We start from the raw sequence: 19,717 nt of genomic DNA, 5'->3' as shown, positions 1-19,717 counted from the left end.
GTTACTGAAAGTGTTTGGAGGTCAAGAAAACTAGATTTCTGACCCTGAGAGCAAAGGTAGGAAGAGTGACGTAGGAGTTGGAGTCATGGGAAAAAGACACTAAACCAGATCTATAGTTTTTAAACATTCTGTACTAGAAAATTACAGTATAATCCAGGGGTTGGCAACCTTTCAGAAGTGGTGTGCCGAGCCTTCATTTATTCACTCTAATTTAAGGTTTCGCATGCCGGTAATACATTTTAATGTTTTTAGAGGATCTCTCTCTAAGTCTATAATATAACACTAAACTGTATGTAAAGTAAACAAGGTTTTTAAAATGTTTAAGAAGCTTAATTTAAAATTAAATTAAAACGCAGATCTTATCAGTTTAGTGCAGTGGTTCTTAACCTGGGGTGCACGTAGCCCCTGGGGGTGCAAGACATGTGAGATTTTTTTAGAAGGTAAATCATCGAACACACAAATTAAGCACAGGCACGGAAATACAACTACTTTGTTTAATCAAACCTATGTATTTATTATTATACGTTTTAACGACTGCTGTAATATACAAACAACGTTTTTAAGCTAATTGTAGTGTAATTTTTGATAAGGGCTGCAGAGTGGTGGGACCAGGCCAGGAGCAGAGCTCCAGGCTGGCAGGAGGGCTGAGCAGGGCCGGAGACCCGGGCCCCGGCTGGCTGGAACCGCAGACCAGCAGTGAGGTGAGTGTGGCCAGTGGACAGAACCCCAGATTGGCAGCGGGTTGAACGTGTCAGCCTGCTGCCAGTCTGGGGTTCCGTCTGCCGGCTCCTGGCCGCTGGCCCCGCTCAGGCTGCTGCCGGCCGGGGGTTCCATTCACCCAGGCCGGCAGCGGGCTGAGTGGGGGCGGTGGCTGGGACCACGGCTGGCAGCAGCGTGCCAGTAAAAACTGGCTCGCATGCCACCTTTGGCACGCATGCCGCAGGTTGCTGACTCATGGTATAATCACTATCCAAGAGTCAAAAGAGGAGAGAGATAAGATAGCGGGATCAAACAGCTGAGGAGCAGGATGACATTCATATGTAAATGATATTCAAGGATGAAACTATGAAAGAGAGAGAGGAAGGCGGAAGAAAGCTAAAAATAGCCCTGAGATACTCAGTGGAAAGGGACAAAGAGGAAGCCACCCCATCAGAAATTAAAGAAAGGTTTTGAACTGGGATGTGTTTTGGAGACACTGGCTTCCTCAAGGCACTCAAGGACAGAGGGGTAGTGCTGACGCTGTAGGGAGACAGGATAGGACTGATGGTAAGACACACAGCGGTTAGCACCAAATAGGTGATTCTATTACTTGAAATGCATAGCTGGTCCTTTGTCTGAAAAGTACATCAAAACCGCATTACATTTTACTAGGCTGAGTTTTATTTAGATTTTGTGTCCCCTGAGATCTTTGCAGAAAAATCAGGTTTTATTTATGTACACATGAAGGTGCTTGATATAAAGCAGCTAAACAAGTCCCTTTTCTTAAGAGGGGACAAAGCAAGTGTCAACTACTAGTAAAGACACCTACACACAAGAAATCAACAAATAGTTCTACAAAATTGTGGAATCAAGTAGTGAGTAAAATGAGTAAATTAGAGTGCAATAAGGTGAACTCTTTAGATGTAGGTTAGCGAATGATGTTGCATAAAAGGATATTTAAATCTTAATGAGTATTTCAGAAATGGCAAGATTTTGTGACGAGAGCTTCCATATTTAATCCTTAGAAGAGTTAAACTATTACATATTCATAAATGTGGAATTTTGCTTTCTTCAATTGTTGCAATTTTGGATGATTTATGTGGAAAAAAATCAGAGTCTAGACTTGAATGTTAAAGTGTTTACCAATTGTGAAAGCTGACAAGTTTTTGACTAATAATCTTTACGTTCTAAAATGTCGAGAGCACCTCTGATTTGTTGAGGTAATGTCCAATGCAAGGTGGTTATCAATAATCATATATTATAGAGCTAGAATCTATTGCATAATAAAGATAACACTCGCATCTTTAATAATGTGTAACTATTCTCCATTATAAACACACACATTTTTCTAATCGGAATGTAATATGTCACCCCAGTCTCAAATTTAGCATGCAAGTTTTCAGCTCATCAGCAATTTTGAAAACCAAAATCCATTTGCCCACTTTAAAATCGTAAGATTGGGAGGGGGGGGGAAAAAGAGAGAGGCCTGAGATTAAGAGGACGTGAATAATCATGGCTGGAAAATGGTACAGCTCAAAATTCAGAAATGGGTCCATGTGCATGGGCAGTACAATTTTTCCATTCTTTTCCCCAAATTAAAAAAATTATATCGCATTACACAGTAGACTGGAAAAGCTCCAAGAATGCTATTACTTGTCTATCAAGTACCCAATGTGTGTTATGGAAACTGCCTCATGTATTTACTTAAATGATCTCAATGATCTCTCAGGTAAATGTGTGTCTTGGGTATTTTCCCCCCTCAAAGCAGATTTTTAAAGACACAGCTTAATTAAGCCTCTATTTACAGAGGAGATGTTCTATATCAATGGGTAAAATTGCACAGTTCAACAAGTCTATAATTATGAGTTTTTTTCCTTTTTTATTATTAGGAAATGAAATTAAACCATAAAACATTTAAATATTTTATGAGTTTGGGCTAAATTCCCACGAGCTAGAAAGTTTGGCATTACTGACTTAGTACACTCAAGGGCCTCACTACAAGTCACATGGTGTTCTATCACGAGGTCCCTCAACCACTTTCAAATCAAGGGCATGTACATATACAATCCATATGCACAGTCATAAAATTCAAAAGTTTCAGTGCACAAACATTTGTATCAAAGTCCAAACAGCACTGGATAATATGACATACCACCCTGAAAAACACTTCTAAAATGCCTCTCCTACAAATATTGTTCATAGTTGGCCCATTAATCATTCTATTTGTACTGCAAAGGGATAGGCAGTAATTCAAGTGTATTACAAATATTAATTTTATCCAATATTCTTAGGTGGGAGAGTTACATTTTGTTGCTCACCTACTTGGTTAAAAACAGAAGTGAAAATGACATATGGAAGTGCTTGTGTATCAGCTGGCATAACTTCAGTTTTACCTCCTCCCTTCCTCCATCAAAGAGCAACCACCACCAATAATCATTACAAGATCAACAGATTACAAGACCAAAGAAATTCACAGTTCAGGGTAAGGTGCAACAATGAGAGACGTAGGAAGCTCGAGGAAAACAGAAGAATCCCACCTACTGTGGATTTGACTGACGAGAGGCTTTCCCCCTTTAGGGCTCAGGCTTGAATCTGGCTCAAGATACTAAATCTAAAATCATTATACCCCAACAGCTGTTTAATGATTCATAAGCAGCGTTAGTATTTGTTGTAATGGTGATTTTTTAAGTAGACATCTATCCATTAAGAATCAGACTGATACTGCTAACAATAGTAACATTTAGCATCAGCCAAGACGACAATTGTGTAGTCAGGCAGACACAGAACTGCTCTCTCATCTTGAAAGGCGGTTTCCTTTCAGGTCAATTTGAGATACACACAATGTAGGGAAGCTTGTATTGCCACTGCCCTTTCTGAAAATAAATGACTTTTGTCACCAAGACTAGCAGTTTTGTATTTACCATAAGCACTAAATCACCGAAAGAAAGAAAAAAGGGTAGCTGTCCCACTGCCGCTGTTGTCGGACCCCTAACTGTAAGTTAACTTTGTGTGTGACAAAACTGACAAACACTAGTTGCTTTAAAAAATGCGTTTTAAGAGTTTAAAAAATAAAAACTGATTTAGGTTCTAGAAAATTTTGGACCATCCAGAATTCAGTGTGTCGGACTTCAACAGCAGAGTCCAGATGACAGAAGCGTGCAAAACTTGGAGGCAAATCCTCAGTTAGCGTAAATTGCCTTTGCTGCATTTACTTCAGAGCTATGGGATATACACCAACTGAGAATCTGCTCCTTGGAGAGACTAAGCACTGCCACACCTATTTTAAAAGGCAAAGTAGGTAAAAATAAGCTTTAAACAGGCAAATCAACTAGCCTACACTGGCTAAAAGCTTCCAAATTTGGAAATGAGTCAGAGCTCTACAAATAAAGAGAAAGCATCTTGTAAATCCACATTTCCATGTTTGTTATATCGTTTTTTAACTCAAAAAGTATCAAATCATTTTCACTCCTGGACTAGCATCTGGGCTGGAATTTTCTCTAGGCTGGAACTTTGTTATATTTTAATACTTTGCTGTCACTAGAAAATTGAGTAACAAACATACTAGTGTCAGGAACAAAACACTCTTTAGACAAATAAAACACACACACAATAAAGCTAATACAAAACTCATGCATATTTTTTCCCCCTTCAAGGACAATGGTAAAGTGTTAGACAAGTGCTTGTCACATTTTCCAGTATTGTGTGAACCCAGTAAATGAAGCCCATGTGAAGCCCATGTTAATATAAATTTAGGGCATATGCCATGTTAAGCATATGCCAGTAGCCATGGCAAATCTCTCCTCTGAATTTTCACCTACCCTCTGTTACTGCAGTTTGTAGTTTTATGGTACAATATTGAAGCACTTTTAGACAAGCATGTCAGAGTCCATTTTAAGTTTTCCCCAAATGATTACAGAGAATTTGTCTCCAATAATTTTGTACCATGACATTCTATTAAACATACGACTATTAAGTTAATTTTTCCTAGCCCAATTTTACTTTCTTCCGCAGAATGGTAGAAGTTTCTAGATCTCAGAGGCAAAATCAGCTGATATCCAAGATGTACAAGTACTGTGTACCATAGAAGAGAAAAACTGTCTCAGATTCTAGAATTTTGAATAGCAGCCTAATACTGTAAATTTATTGAGAAGAAAATCATTTTGCAAAACTGGATTACAATTCATTTACCAAGATTTTGTTTTAGCATTTAAAAATCATTTAATAACAGGCCTGACCATAAAATCGTGGCACAACAGAAACGTAGGTTGTAAATGTGACATGGAATGCATAGAACTTTCCTGGGCGGACCAGCCACAGTAAATACAACAGTCATAATCATGAGTGTAAATTCACCTTCATAACTGGCTTTATCACCTATGAGATAAAGGGTGTATATAAATATTATAGAGAAACATTTAAAAAAACCCACATTCTTGTATTCTTCAGAAATGGGGGGAGGGGAGGGGATTTTCAGTTCGGTCAAAAATGAGTATGTTGGGCCAAAAGGGCCTAAATTCCTGTTCCTAAAATTTCCTATGAAAAAAGAAAGCATTGATGATTAGATGGCAGAAACTTTGTAAAATACCAACTAAGGAGCTAATTCCCAAAAGACAGAATGTGGTGTTTAAAAAATAAAAATAGTGATTAACAGCATTAAACTTGAAGAAATAATGCTAGGAAGGATTCCCACCATTTCTGCTACTTTGAAGATACCTATCAGCCGCAAGAGCCCAGTTCATTGCCATTTTAGTTAATCTGTCTATTGGGGTCTTTGGAGATGGAGTTTGGGTGGGATTCAATTGACCAAGCAGCACAAAATAGTAGGAAACATTTTTGAAACTTACAGTACAATGGCTCTGGGCCTCTGACTCTTCATTGAGGGTGGCAACAATTACCTAAATTGCATAATGCTGCTATATTCAATGTCATTTAAACAAAAACACAAACCTGAAAAAATAACCACTCACTGATTAAAACAGATACATTTGGCCTTCCAGCCCACCACCTCTGCACCAAACTTGTCATTTGCCACTCACTCAGTGCCTCACAAGATTATGAAACAGTGACTTGTCTAAATTCAAAGGTTTCTAACCTATAACTGTCAAACTTAGATTTGCCCAAAAAATTGGACTATGAACCCCTCAATATCATCCCATATTGTCTGAATGTGTCATGGTTATGGGACAGAGCTCCATACTGTGGATACATACTGCATTTTCTCAGCAATGTGTCTACTTAAACACCATTTTCCCATTCAAATTTCTCCTCTTCTCATTCTTACAATCAACCAAACACCACATTTGTGAAACTAACTTAATTCTCCTCTCCTAAGTCCAGGAATTTTAAAAAAGCAATCTGAACGAGCAGCATTTGATATGATCCCAAAATTAAAATCATACCATAAACAAACATTAAAACCAGGCCTTCCTATATAAAAGAAGATATGCTTGGCTGACTTGAGATAGTTTATTTCCCATCTCCTAAGTCAGATCTCTCACTCACCTGTGACTTCATAACTCATGAGCTGCTGAGTTTCTTCACCCAATAGATGTGTCCCTTTCTAACCCAACCCATTCCACACTTCCATCCAACTGAACTAAGTGAAACCTGTAGAGCAGGAGCGTGGTATCTCAATGTCTTTGTTCAATAAGCCTAAGAGACACTGTGGAAGGGGAAAGGTAAGGTTTAAAAACTACTAAATAAATTACATAAAAGTTCTGAAATCAACACCACTTCTCAGGCAGCCTTGCCAGAGACCTCTTGGGTCCCTCTCTTCTCTGAAGCACCGTTTAAGTTGTATGGATGTAAGAATAACTTTAACTATAGAAGCTATTTGCATCTTTTTAGAATCACATTTTGATGATTATAAAATTTTATCTATTATACAACATAGGTCCAGCTACACTGAAAAAATTACACCGCTTATTGAAATACATTTCATTTTAGAAACAGACTACTAAATAGGTCTATACAAAAAACTCTAAAATAATTTCTGTAGTAAAATAAAGAGTGCGTTAGGAGAGCTACACAAACAAATTTTTTTGTCTTTCTCTATAATGCTTGATATACTGTGATACGTGGCTGGCTCACTCCGTAGCCAGCACCAAAAGCTGAAAAGAATTCATTACGATACACAGTGATACAATTAATGCTCTGTATTAATCTCACAGCCTTTCCGATTAGTACAAAGGAAACCAGGCCTATCCCCTCTTTGAGGAGAAGTCCAGGATATAAAAGCAAGCATACCTCATCAGCTGATATGAAATTATAAAATTCCACAAGTCTCAGTATTTGAAATTTATAAAAGTCACCAGTAGAACGCAAGCAAATTGGGTTTCAGTCCCTTTGGTTCCCCTGGTTCAAATGATCACTGCTGATCCAATGGAATTTTCTTGTTCGTTAACTGATTCATGAGAGTACCAGGATCTTCCAAGTGGGGACAAAGAGATCTGAAAGATCTTCACTAGCTCTCCCTCTGCAATTTCCAGGAGGGCACGTTTCCATGTGCATAAAACAGGAAAAACAGCTGGCAGGAGGCAAAGGTGTTAGTGGTGTTGTGCTGAAATGTTTTTTTCTGCCAGGTGTCGCAGAAAGTTGTCCTCACTCTGGCCTCTGTGATTTAAAGGCTCACTCTTAAAAAGGGCTGGAGGTGGGGGTAAATGAGGGACTGGGGGGACTGGGAGATGGTGTGGATGGTGTGGGTGAGGGTGAGGATGGAGATGAAGGTGTGAATATGGATGGGGGATGGGACGTGGAGGGAGAGTGTTCACTGGGTTCAGGTTGATGGGTGGAGTTGGGGTGGTGGGTGTGTTTGCTACAGAAAGGACTGCAGTAGCAGGAGAAGTTGTGGTAAGTGGGATCTGAACAGCAGGTGGCACATTAACGGGGCTTGTGACCCGGAAGCACTTCTCCTTGTGCGCCTTGAGCATGTTGGAGAAGCGAAATCGCTGGCCACACACATCACATGGGTAAGGCTTCTCCCCTGTGTGAGTTCTGCGGTGTCTCTTCATGTTTGGGCGGCTGGTGAAGCTTTTGCCACAGATTTCACAGATAAAAGGCTTCTCTCCTATAAGATAAAACACAGCAGCCAGTTAGGCTGAAAGCTTCTGCTAACATAATTTACTTCAGCTATAAGTGGTCAATGAGTTGTATATTCCACAGACTGCACTCTTCCCTACTTATGGCCAAAATAAAAACACAACCGAACTGCTTTCCCAAAAAAACCCTCAATCTTCGTGAGCTCCTCTCCCACCGTCAAGGTCTGGTGCATAAGGAGAATTCTAAAAAGGCTGGGTAATGGGCTTCTTCAAACCACAGTAACATGAAGAGAAACATGCACAACCACTCATTTTTGCAGTTGAAATACTGCATACAGGGCAGTGGGAGAGGAGGTTAGGTGTCACTAAGTTACTGGCTGGATCTGGGTTGAATCTGACTTTAGGCATAAGTTTGGTGGGACTGATGCACATGGAAGACTTGGCATGTTTATGCCCTAGAGGTGTGTGCACTTTTCTTAGATATGTTCTTACCAGTGTGTGTTTTCATGTGCTCATCGAAGTACTGTTTCATGTTGAAGTCTTTGCCACACCACTGGCACATAAACTGTTTGTGCCCAATGTGGATGCTCATGTGGGAACGCAGCTGGTACTTGTACTGAAACCTTTCATCACAGTTCTGCAACAGACACAGACCTTGACTTTCAGTCATCTCCGGTAAGGAAGCATATATAGAAATCCAGAAGACCACCCCAAAGCAGTACACAAGTAGACCCCTCATGCACCAAGAAAACATAGTCTAGAGAGGATTTAACAACAGTAGGCCATCCAGTTAAAAATGCATATATGAAACACACACACTATTGATACCCACACTTTTTTGGGCGGGGGGGAGGGGGATCCATTATTAGGAGCATTATCTTGTGTACCCAGGAGGTACAGCCTTAAAGAGATTTATAAAAAATCAGGGCTTTGAAACTGCTCCTCGGATACCTAATGGCCACAAGTAATATGAAAAATGACTCTCCATTTCACTCACTAACAGGTTGTCTCATTAGAAAGCCCAGGGTATTCCTTGCACTGCTGAAGAGGGAAAACAATGGGCTCTTCCAACAGCACTGTCTCTGGATTCTATTAAGTCCTACTGTAGTTTGGCATGTAGGTGCCTCGTAAATTTAGAATTACACTCCCCTCCCCCCGAGCTAGGACAGAAAGGGATGCTTTGTTTCTTCATCCTCCCAAACACTGATGAAAGCGATGGCAAACTGTTTTCCTCCATTTTTCCTGAAGATGCTAAGAAGAGAGATCTGGATAATTGGTCTAAAGGTTTCTTCCTACCCTCCTTCATTCCTGGTTTTGGAAAGAAAGGGAGAGCTTCTTACCCTCTCGCCCCCAAAACCAATACCCCTTTTCTGCCCCCTTAGTATTCCCAGCAAAGGAAAACGACATACAGTAATTGGCTACTTCCACTGCAGCACTGAACCAAACCAGATTCTTGACAGTTTTGCATTACTCCTACCTGCACTTATGCTCTGCTCTCCCCAGAGAATACATTTTTTCCCATGCTTTAATACAACTGCACCTCATTGCATAGATAAGACATTTTCACATTTGTAGCTTCACATTGGTGGGTACTAGATTCATATGCCTCATACTATGTCAACACTTCAAAAAGTGGCTGCCTCACCTCACATCTGAAAGGTTTCTCTCCAGAATGCTGTAGGGAATGCACTTTGAGCGACATACTGCGTTTGAACGATTTTCCACAGGTTTCACATGTAAATGGCATATCCTTTGTATGTGCTGCAACATATATATTACATTATGAAAAAAGGTTACTAAAAATGCAACACAAACACATTACTTCACTCAAAATCTCTCATTCTGGAGCCCTGAGAGAAAGACTGGTACTGTACAGGTGAATACTATCTGGTGTTCCCGGTACTACGAATGTACATTCTTAGTTTCCCTCTAACAACAGATTAAGCTAAGGAAGTTAGGTTACTTGCGTTAGAGATTAGATATTAAAAACAGTTAAGGACCAGGAAGACAACAAGGTATCAGGATCAGCAAACATAAGCAGCAAGAACTCACCAACCATGTGCTTCCGCACATGGGCCATTGTGTAGAACTTCTTTTCGCAGATCTCACAGGAGAACTTTTTTTCTGCATATCCATGAACAATCTTGATGTGTTCATGGAGAGACCAGAGCTTCTTGAACGATTTCTTACAGGAAACACACTGAATGAATGGGACAAACAAGCAAGCTTAATTCACAAAGAGTTTCAAAGCCACAAGTCAGGAGAGATAAGGCACATACCAACTTGCTCAAGGAAGAATGTTCCCAAAACAAGGAAGGAAGTCAGAATCCCAACATGGACTTCAGCCCAAATTCATTGTTTTTAAGAATCTGGAAAATGTAGATACACTTACAAAGAGTACAGACCAAAGAATAGTGGAATGAGGGAACAGAGGTTAACACACTTGCAGTTTGGTGCCATCTGCTGACATCTCAAGAGCAGTGCAGCAACTACACTACAGTATCCGGTTTCCAAAACCCAGTGATAGCTATAGTGTCAGCTCAAGTTAGGTTGGACTGTCCAGTTGGATTCTAGTATTGGGAGGAGAGGTTTAGAATGTCCATATCAGTGTCCTTGTTTAGTGCCAAAAAGCAAGAAAACTTGCAAGCTTTGCATAACTCTTGGAATGTCTCTACTTCTCTTGGCAGCAGGACTACATAGGAAGAAACATCTTAATGCCAGAGCTCAAACTCCAGCAACAAGCCCAAAGGAGACAGCAATACATGGCCAGATGTCTCGGTTTCTGGAACTCTAGGGCCCTGCAGATTGTAAGGTCAGAAGGCACTAGACACTGACCTGTTGCACTTCTGGACACTGCTATTCTAATCTTGATCCTTTATTGAGCAGGTGGTTTTATGAGGTGGATAAGTAAGGAGTAAAGACACACTAAAGTCATTTTCACTAACTACCTAATCCAGACAGCTGGATGCCAGATAGTCCTGAGTTGTCTCCCTGGCTTGTACAATGACACTGTTTGCCTTGCCTTCAAGACCATTTTATATGGGGAAATATGCAGCACATGACCTCTCAATTCAAACCCCAACCCCAGCATTACCATGAAATCTCCCGACAGGATCAAGGATAAGCATCTCACATACACCCCCATTTTCAAAAGAATATTAATGATAAACAATTTTTAAAAATCTTTGTACAATTTTATACATTTCAGAATAACAGTTGTGAAACTTAATGGAGCAATATATGAAGATATCAAACATTTTTTTATCTTTGAAAGGAAAGGGAAGGAGTTCTCTAGAAATTTTAATCTTTTCTGGCTGTCATTCATCCCGCTCCCGTCAAAGTGAGCTGGATGCAGTTTTCTAAGGAGACAGTCAGTGCCACTCCTGTCAACATGAGGTGTTCCTCCTCCATCACGGGCAAGTCATACTGCCTTCACAGAGCACCCAACCTTTGCTGGCCTGGGAGTTTGCATACCACACTGCCACCAGGAAAGATCCTTCTCCTTTCAAAGGACCTACTCGGAGATGTCAGGAACAAACTGCAGTCGATGGTGGAAAAACCCTGGAGAGTAAAGCAGTGCTAAAAAGTGATCATTTGATTTAACACAAAGTCAGCCATTGGGAATTGGAAATCTAGCATTTCCATGAGCAATCAACAGCAAGTAATCTGGATACACCGATTTAATGTCTGGATACAGCCTAACAGAACAATAAAAGCCTTTGTAAAGGCACTAATTTTGAAAAGGTACTTATCCAACAGAACACAAAGGCTCTTTTGGAATGGCTACAATCCATCATATAGAGCTATATTTAGGTTTATACATGACAGAAGAGCCATTATCATCAGTCCAACTGGCACTTATGTAATCAAGCCACATGGGATTTGTTCTAGACAAGGCTCCATGTCTTACTTGGCATATTAGAACTATATTACGCAACTCTGCCCCCACCTCTTCACTGCCTTTCCAATCAAATTCATTTTTTAAAAAGCTGCTCCCAAATTTTCATTTTTAACATGCTGCAAGTTTTAGAACTGACAAGGTATAACTGCATAATAGATGCTTACAAGGAGAATCTGAAGAAGATAGTCAGGCACCCATGAAGTTTTGGGAGACAGTTTTTGGATCCTGAAGCATTTGATACTGGAGAGGGAATACATTCTCCTCTTTCCCTCTCCCCTTTGGGCAGAGGCAGAAGTGCCTAAGGGATTGCCTACATGAGAGACTTTTGCATTAGTGTAGCTACACCAATATAGCAAAACCATCGCAAACTCCCAAACACAGATATTCTGCACTGGAATAAAGCAGGTCTTATAAGTGGGCTGACTTACCCTGGACTAGGGTACAGTAGTGCAAAATGCCTTGCACTAACATAAGTCATGTCTACGTTAGGAATTTGGCACTGCTATAGCTACACCAGTGGCTAAAAACCAGCAGAGACAAGGCCTTACGTTTGGCTCACATTTAAAAAGTTCTCTGTGTAACCAATAAGGGCGAGACTTTTAAATGAACGCTTAGATTCTGGAGCACAAGATGCAGCCATTTATGTGGCTGCATAATAGCACCTACTAGCCCCTGGTCCTATAGTTTACATATTATATTATGATGAATGTATTATTATATAGAGGCAAAGATAAAATTTTGCTGAATTTGAAATAGGTATAGGATAAAATTTTCATGAGCACTTAAAAATATAGGAGCTTAATTCTCATTTCATAAGTGACTCAGACACTTAGGAGTGGACTTTCAATGAGATTTAGGCTCCTAAGTGCCTCAGTCATTTGAATATGTGACTTAAGCTTTTATTCCATTTTTACTCAATATACTACATACTAACAATGGTCAAAAGACTAATTTATTGTACCAGTGATGCCTTTCAAGCGTGGTAAGTGTCCTGACAAATACTTCTGTTCAATGTCCCCAGAAGTCCCTTACATATCATACATTAGCTACTTATAAAATCCCACTGACAGTTCTAAAAGATTATTTGCTGTGAGCTGAGTCACCTAAATGACAATACCATCCTTTAAATGTATACTTAAGCGGCCTCTGCTACACTACAAGCTTTAGAAATGTTTCATTTAAGAAGTACAAGGATTTTTTCAATTCATTGATAGGCACGAGGATGCAGCAGAAGGTTTATAATTTGTACACGCGCGCACACACAATCAATGGCAATGATATTTACATTGCTACTTAGATGACATAAGGGGCAATTATAGTGCATCCATAGTCTTAATAAGCACTAATTGACGCTACAGATGCCTTAAATTAATTTTATGCAGATATATTTATGGGCTTTTTTCTTTCTGATCTATTACAGGTAAACCGATAGGTCTAACTTCTCCTAGACTATTGTCTGCTTGGAGGAATTTTAGAAAAAATCCTACTGGTGCTGTCACCGGTTCAACTGCACCTGGTGTTCGCATCATAAAAATCTTAGTGTAAGCAAGGCTCCAGTGGGCTACAAAGCTTTTATTACCATGGCAGTTAAACTTGTTGAGAAACAGGTTTATTTGACAGTGGTAAAAATACCAGAAGCTGCTGCTGTCTTGCCTACACTAGGTCTTCAACTGATGTTAACACCAAATGTAACTGCTGGATTTTTTTTTTTTTTATTATTTCTTTTTAACACCAAAATGCCCAGGTATAAAATGGCTTTATACTAGGCCACTTCATTACATGGCTGTCTCCTAGATATTTTGTTATGTACATTGACTTGCCATTAACAGGTCATGCCCAATTGTTTTATTGCAATTCTAGCTCCAGGATCTACTTTGTATCCATTCTCAAGCTTGGTCTGCTCTTGGAAATGGTTCCGACTCAGCCAGGAATGGCCACCAATCAGTGTAGTCCGGACCCTTACTTGTAGACGAGGACATACAGGTGGGTTTGCACCAACTGAGGTTTACCCATGTTTGTACTGGGGCAAATCCAAACTTGCCTTGCCTATATTTAAGAGTCAGCACCAGTGTAGCTACACCACATGCTAGCCACCAGTGGTGGAGCCAGGGCTACTCCTAAGTGTAGATACGATCTAAACTCGAGCGTGAAAACCATTCTGGAATTTGTGTGGTCCAAAGCCTAACCCATTGTTATCTCAATTTTTAAAGCCCAGTGTGGCCTAATGGACAGAACACTGGATTGGGTTCCAGGAAACCTGGGTTTTATTTCTGACTGACACTGGCCTGCTAAGTGATCTTGGTCAAGTCACTTCACCGCTCTCTGCCTCAGTTTCCTCATATGTAAAATGGAGACAATGATGCTGATCTTTTTTGTAAAGTGCTTGGAGATCTACTGAAGTGCTCAGTAAGAGCTAGGTAATAATAATAACAGGGTTCAAAAAAGAACTAGATAAAATGGAGGATAGGTCCATCAATGACTATTAGCCAGGATAGGCAGGGATGGTGTCCCTAGCCTTTGTTTGCCAGAAGCTGGGTATGAGCAACAGGGGATGGATCACTTGATAATTACCTGTTCATTCCCTAAGGGGCACCCGGCATTGGCCACTGTCGGAAGACAGGATACTGGGCTAGATGGACCTTTGGTCTGACCCAGTATGGCCGCTCTTATGTCACGTTTCAGCCAAATGTAAGTATTCTTTTTAAAAAAGTGCCCTCTTTTGGTGATACTCATTGGATGGGAATAATTTACTACCCTTCTGCCTTTTAATGTTATAACTACATTAAAATTGAATTCAAGCAGCTTTACCCTGGGGCAGTGGGCCTATTTCACCACTAGGATGCAGCACTGTGTTAAGTTTTCTTTAACAAAGACTAAATCACCAGATAAAACAATAACGCCCATGGTTATGAGATAACATGTGCCTATGAGCAGAGAGGAAGCCACAGATAAGTCAAAAGCTCAGAAATTGTATTCCATAATTTAAATTATTTAAAATGATTCTTTCATGGCAAAGATTTCCACTGTTGTGTGTATAACTAAAAGTGGCAAACCTCCTGGTGAGATGCAGACCAACAGAAATATCCCTACTAACAGCAAATTCAAAAGGCTAATCTATTATTTATTCAGATTTTGCAGCACTGCAGAAATGGGCAGATTTATGAACATCTTTTGCATTAGAAGGATTTCCACACACCTATGTACGTGTATATAAACACCATTGTAAATCAAATTCTCTTGACTTATTAATCATCTTAATGTGACCCAGAAAGCAAAGATGACATATTGACACTTTTCACATCTTGAAGGTGTTACAATTTTTCTAGGTCACTTGTGTCTCAGCCAACATTCTACACATTGCTGATTCCCTGACACTTGTCACCATTTTGTTCTCCCCTGAAATTCTTACCTTTATAAATTATGTGCCTGATTTTCAAGGGTGCCGAACATTCAAAACTTTGACTAAAGCTACCGGAAGCTGCAGGTGGGTCAGCACCTCTGAAAAATCAGGTCCTATTTTGTACAAAGTGGTGCACTGCAGACACGTTTTCAACCCATTATTCTTGTATCTGGCATTTGTTAAAAAGTAGTCTGGCATCTTCCCACAGTGTAGATTAATCCTAGCAAGAACTGTGCTAAAACAGCACACGGGGCACCCCCTGGTCCTACAAGTTATTTCCTTTGACAGACACCAAGAAGTGCTGACAGGTAGAGGTAGATCTCGGTCAGGACTTTGTCTCCACAAAAAAAATTCCCTCTCTGAGGTGTCCACTAGCTGTATCCAGGGCACAACAGAAAGGTGTGGAAATCTGGCAAGCAGGTGAACTAACCTACCTGAATGTTTTTTTCACAGTCTGTTTGCTGGTGAAGGGACAGCTCACTTTCTAGAACAAATTTCTTCCCACACTTGTCGCAGATCTGCATACGCCTGTGAGTGACGTTCATGTGCTTCTCCAGGTACCAGCGTGTGTTAAACACCCTGGGGCACTTCTCACAGGTCAAAGTCTCCTTTTCTTCACACTTTGATTTCTGCACAGGTGCCTTGGGCTCCTTTGCAGCTTTCTTCTTACGCTTGGGGGGCTCCACACTCTTTCTACGGCCCCTTGTAGTTCTGGGTGAAGGGGAAGTTGTGGCTGCTGCAGCAGATGCAGCTCTCCTTGTTCTCCTTTGGGTAACACTAACTTTTTCCACTCTTTTCTCTTTTTTCTTCTGCCTCTCATTTTCCTCATCATCATTACTGTCTTCAGTAGCCTCTTCCCCACTGTCACCCTCCTCTTCCTCACTGCTGGTCTTAAGAACAGCAGTCTCTTTGGACTGGGAGGGGACACCCTTCTCCCCTTTTGATACATTTAATGTTTGGTTGTTAAGGTTTACCTCCACTATAATCTGCTCCCTTTTGTAAGTCACTTCATCTTCCTCCTCCTCTTCCTCCTCAGAGTTGTCAGAGTTCTCTCTATCTTCTTTCACAGCCCGGACCTCTCCCACCGACCTGTTCTCCCTGAAATATGGCTGCTCCTCTCTTTCATGGAGATGTGGTTTACTCATTTTGCTGTCCACCAACACAGAGTAAGGGCTTCCTGACTCTCTTTTGTACACTTTGGTGGACAGATCAAGTTCCTGACTGGCAGCATGATAAAATGTGGGTGGCACTTGACCACGACGGCTTTCCTCTTGCGCCATCCCTGCTACATGCACGGCACTGTTTTCAACCAGCTGTTGGCAAGAATTGGCTGTTTGATTCATTGGGGGGGCCCTGATTCATTGAGCACCTTTGAGCCCAGAAAAATCAAATAAGCAGCTATGAAATACGATGGGCTTTCAAGATGTTGCCTGTTCCATCTAGACAGTATGACTAAAATATGACTCTCTCCTGGTGTTTAGCACTGAAGCATGGACCACAGAATTCTGGTATTATGGCAAAAGCAGAGCTGTAGTAAATATTCTTCTGAAGAAAGCAGCCAACCAACCTCCAAACATTTTATCTACAAAGAAGAACAGAGAAAATTAAGTCAGTTTCTTAAAAAATAATTGAAGAAATTTATCCCCCAAGCGCCTTGTTTTCTTTCCATGTGTACAATTTAGGCAGAGCACAGCAGGATCTACCATACCAATTGTTAATTATTCATTATGCTTAGTGGTCTATTCTTCACAATGCCGATCAAAAAAGTCTTAATTCCACTGATTACTGGCAACTGTGCAGATCTCAACAGACCCTCCAAGAGGGATAAGAGACTATCAAACTGTAAAATATGAAACTGGACCATAGTACTAGAGCCATAGCTTGTAGTAATCGTGGGACAGGGCACAAGCTGAGATAGAAGAGAATAGGTTCCTTAAATAAAATGGAGATTGTATGAAGAATCTGTGCGGTGGAAACACAAACAACTGGACACACAATGTCTTCCAATCTAATTTACTGCAGCAAGATGAAAATGTTTACACTGAGACTTTTCATGCAATATGTACATTAGTAGAATGTCCTTTGGCACATAATCAATTCCAGTTTGCATGCTACCACAACCTGGAGGGTAGAAGAGGGAGGAGGCAGCTTAGAGATGCTCTCTCAGGTGTTCTACAGAACTGGAATAAAGGCCATGTGCAAAGAAAAAAAAGGGTGCCCACCACCTTTTTTTTTTTTTTTAAATTAACTTATGTCTAAAAGCATCCTGAATGATAGTCCTCCTAAAACACGCTCCTCCTCCCAAATTTTGTTTTCTGTTTTTTTTTTATATTATATATATATTTTACAATACAAATTGAAGTATGCTCTACCCTGTTTTCCTGATGGTCTATGGAAAGGTGGAGAACTGATAGGATGGCAGATGTCATGTTATTAAATCTAATTACTTGAGAAGGAAGTGATTTTCCTTCCAATATAGCTTTGTTAAAGATTCAGCACACAATTAAAGGCTGAGAAGTCTTGCAATACTCATCTGAGACTATTCCCAAACAAAGTTTCCTGTAAAACCTGAGAATAGCAGACTTAATATTCCTGATATATCAAAGATAAATACAAAGTATTTTTGATGGGGAGGACAGCAGAATCTTTTCAAATCTTCTCTATATATATCATAAAGAAGCAAAAAAGAGGCACAGACCCTCTTTCTCCTTTTTGCAGGTCACCTTTAAGCAAGTCAACAAACTCATTGTGGTTCCCAGTAGTACCAAGGAGACAATTTCACTGTGCTACAAAGAAAGTTACAGCAGAACAAGAGAAACTCAGATCAAAAAGGCCATGAAAAATTCTGTACATGTGTCAGCCTGGATGAGATGGGTAACCAGACAGGAAAGTTCTGTAGAGCACCTGAGAAAGCATCTCTAAGCTGCCTCCTCCCTCTTCTACCCTCCAGGTTGTGGTAGCATGCAAACTGGAATTGATTATGTGCCAAAGGACATTCTACTAATGTACATATTACATGAAAAGTCTCAGTGTAAACATTTTCATCTTGCAGCAGTAAATTAGATTGGAAGACATTGTGTGTCCAGTTGTTTGTGTTTCCACCGCACAGATTCTTCATACAATCTCCATTTTATTTAAGGAACCTATTCTCTTCTATCTCAGCTTGTGGCCTGTCCCACGATTACTCACTCCCCAATCTAGTAGCCAAACAATAATGCTTTCTATCCATCTAAATTTCACCTGCAGTTATCGAAGTTGGAGTTTGACCAGTATACCAGGGTTAATGCTCCTACTTCCTCCTGCAAAAAATACCATGTGATCTCTACCACTAGTAATCAGAACCTCAATTTTTTTTCCCTCACTCAGGAAATAACATTTCAAGCAGCGCAAAATTAGAAAGACAAACCAAGAACTTGGATTGAATGGATGAGATAGAGAGGTATATCCGAGCCATCAGCATAAATGTGGCAGTCAAAAAGTCATGCCTGCAGACAACAGTACCTAGAGAGGGTGCAGAAGGAGGGAACCAAGGATGGAGGCCTGGGGTTAGCCCATCGGAAGGAAAAGGGAGGATGACAGACCACCAAACAAGACTCTGAAGCAGCAATCAGAGAGCTAGGAGGACCAGAAAAGCCAACCACTAAACTGTTGGGGTTAAGAAGAAACATCTTCTATGGAAATATTACATAACTGTCCACCTCTAAAGCTTGTTCCACCAGTTCAGAGTTGAGGCACCTTTGATTTAACAACACTGTGTAGTGAGACTTATGCTGCTATTCCTATGCAATACTCATCCCATCAACAGAGTAAAACACCTTTGGGTACAATTCAGCACCATTCTCATGCACTAAATTGACTTCAATAAGAAAAAACTAAATATGACTTAGGTAGGAAGAATACTATATTACAGTTGTACATTACACACTTCTTTCCACTTAGCACTGTGAGTTACTAATAAAAACATTCTCCAAACCACAAATATGATAACTTCATTCCAGACACAGCTGAATACAATTTATATAAAGAAGGAAGTATATGTTGCATTTTTCTATTCAGCAACCTTAAAGAGTTCAATTAAGGTGTTTGAAAAAGGACGACTTCAGGAAAAGTTTTTATGGTAAACAAATTCATTAAACCAGTGGTGCTTCTCCTAGGGTGTACAGACTATCAGTGATCTGCAGAATAAAGAACAAGCATTCTACAGATAGTGCAGGGAGATGAAAGACTGCAAGGCAACAAGGGCCCAAAGAGGTACTTACAAAGTGGTCTGCACAACACAGTGTGAAATCCACCATTACGTCCCTCCCCTCAACAGAATTTTAAAAATTAGTCATAAAACCTAGCAAACAGTGTTTATGACATATAGAAAACCATACCTAGTTATTTCGTAAGCTCATTGAACAGATCTAAGTAACATGGCTAAAACTAGAAGTGTGTATAATCATTGATAGTATAACACCTGAAATAGCTTAACATGCTGCTATGAACAAGCAAAAAAATAAAATTATCTTTTCATTCAACATGGAGGAATTTTTGTCTTCATATTTATTAGAATTGTTTCACCTCTGCTCATTTTAGGAACATTCTATATAATAAAACCACTCTACATGAACGTATTACCACTTCAAAAGCAAAAGGACACATTCTGAATCGTATCAAAAGCTGTTTGGTCTTAAACCA

The 19,717-nt window shown here is 40.1% G+C and overlaps 1 protein-coding gene across 2 annotated transcripts in view; it reads right to left on the bottom strand.

Moving 5' to 3' along the window:
* Positions 1–2,553: 2,553 nt before the first annotated feature.
* Positions 2,554–19,717, bottom strand: part of ZNF652 (zinc finger protein 652) — a 39,406-nt gene continuing 22,242 nt past the window's right edge. For both annotated transcript variants that reach the window (XM_054014125.1, XM_054014126.1), the window contains exons 2-6: positions 15,472–16,619; positions 9,789–9,936; positions 9,382–9,497; positions 8,229–8,373; positions 2,554–7,765 (exon numbers count right to left, since the gene is read on the bottom strand). In XM_054014125.1, coding sequence (XP_053870100.1) covers positions 7,245–7,765; positions 8,229–8,373; positions 9,382–9,497; positions 9,789–9,936; positions 15,472–16,380 — 1,839 coding nt within the window. In that variant the 5' untranslated portion in view covers positions 16,381–16,619 and the 3' untranslated portion in view covers positions 2,554–7,244. The remainder of the gene's footprint in view (positions 7,766–8,228; positions 8,374–9,381; positions 9,498–9,788; positions 9,937–15,471; positions 16,620–19,717) is intronic.

This window comes from Malaclemys terrapin, chromosome 25, assembly GCF_027887155.1.
Source record: "Malaclemys terrapin pileata isolate rMalTer1 chromosome 25, rMalTer1.hap1, whole genome shotgun sequence".
NCBI classification, from domain to species: Eukaryota; Metazoa; Chordata; order Testudines; family Emydidae; genus Malaclemys; species Malaclemys terrapin.
Note: the sequence above shows the minus strand (reverse complement) of the source record. Positions and strands in the feature narration are given on the sequence as shown.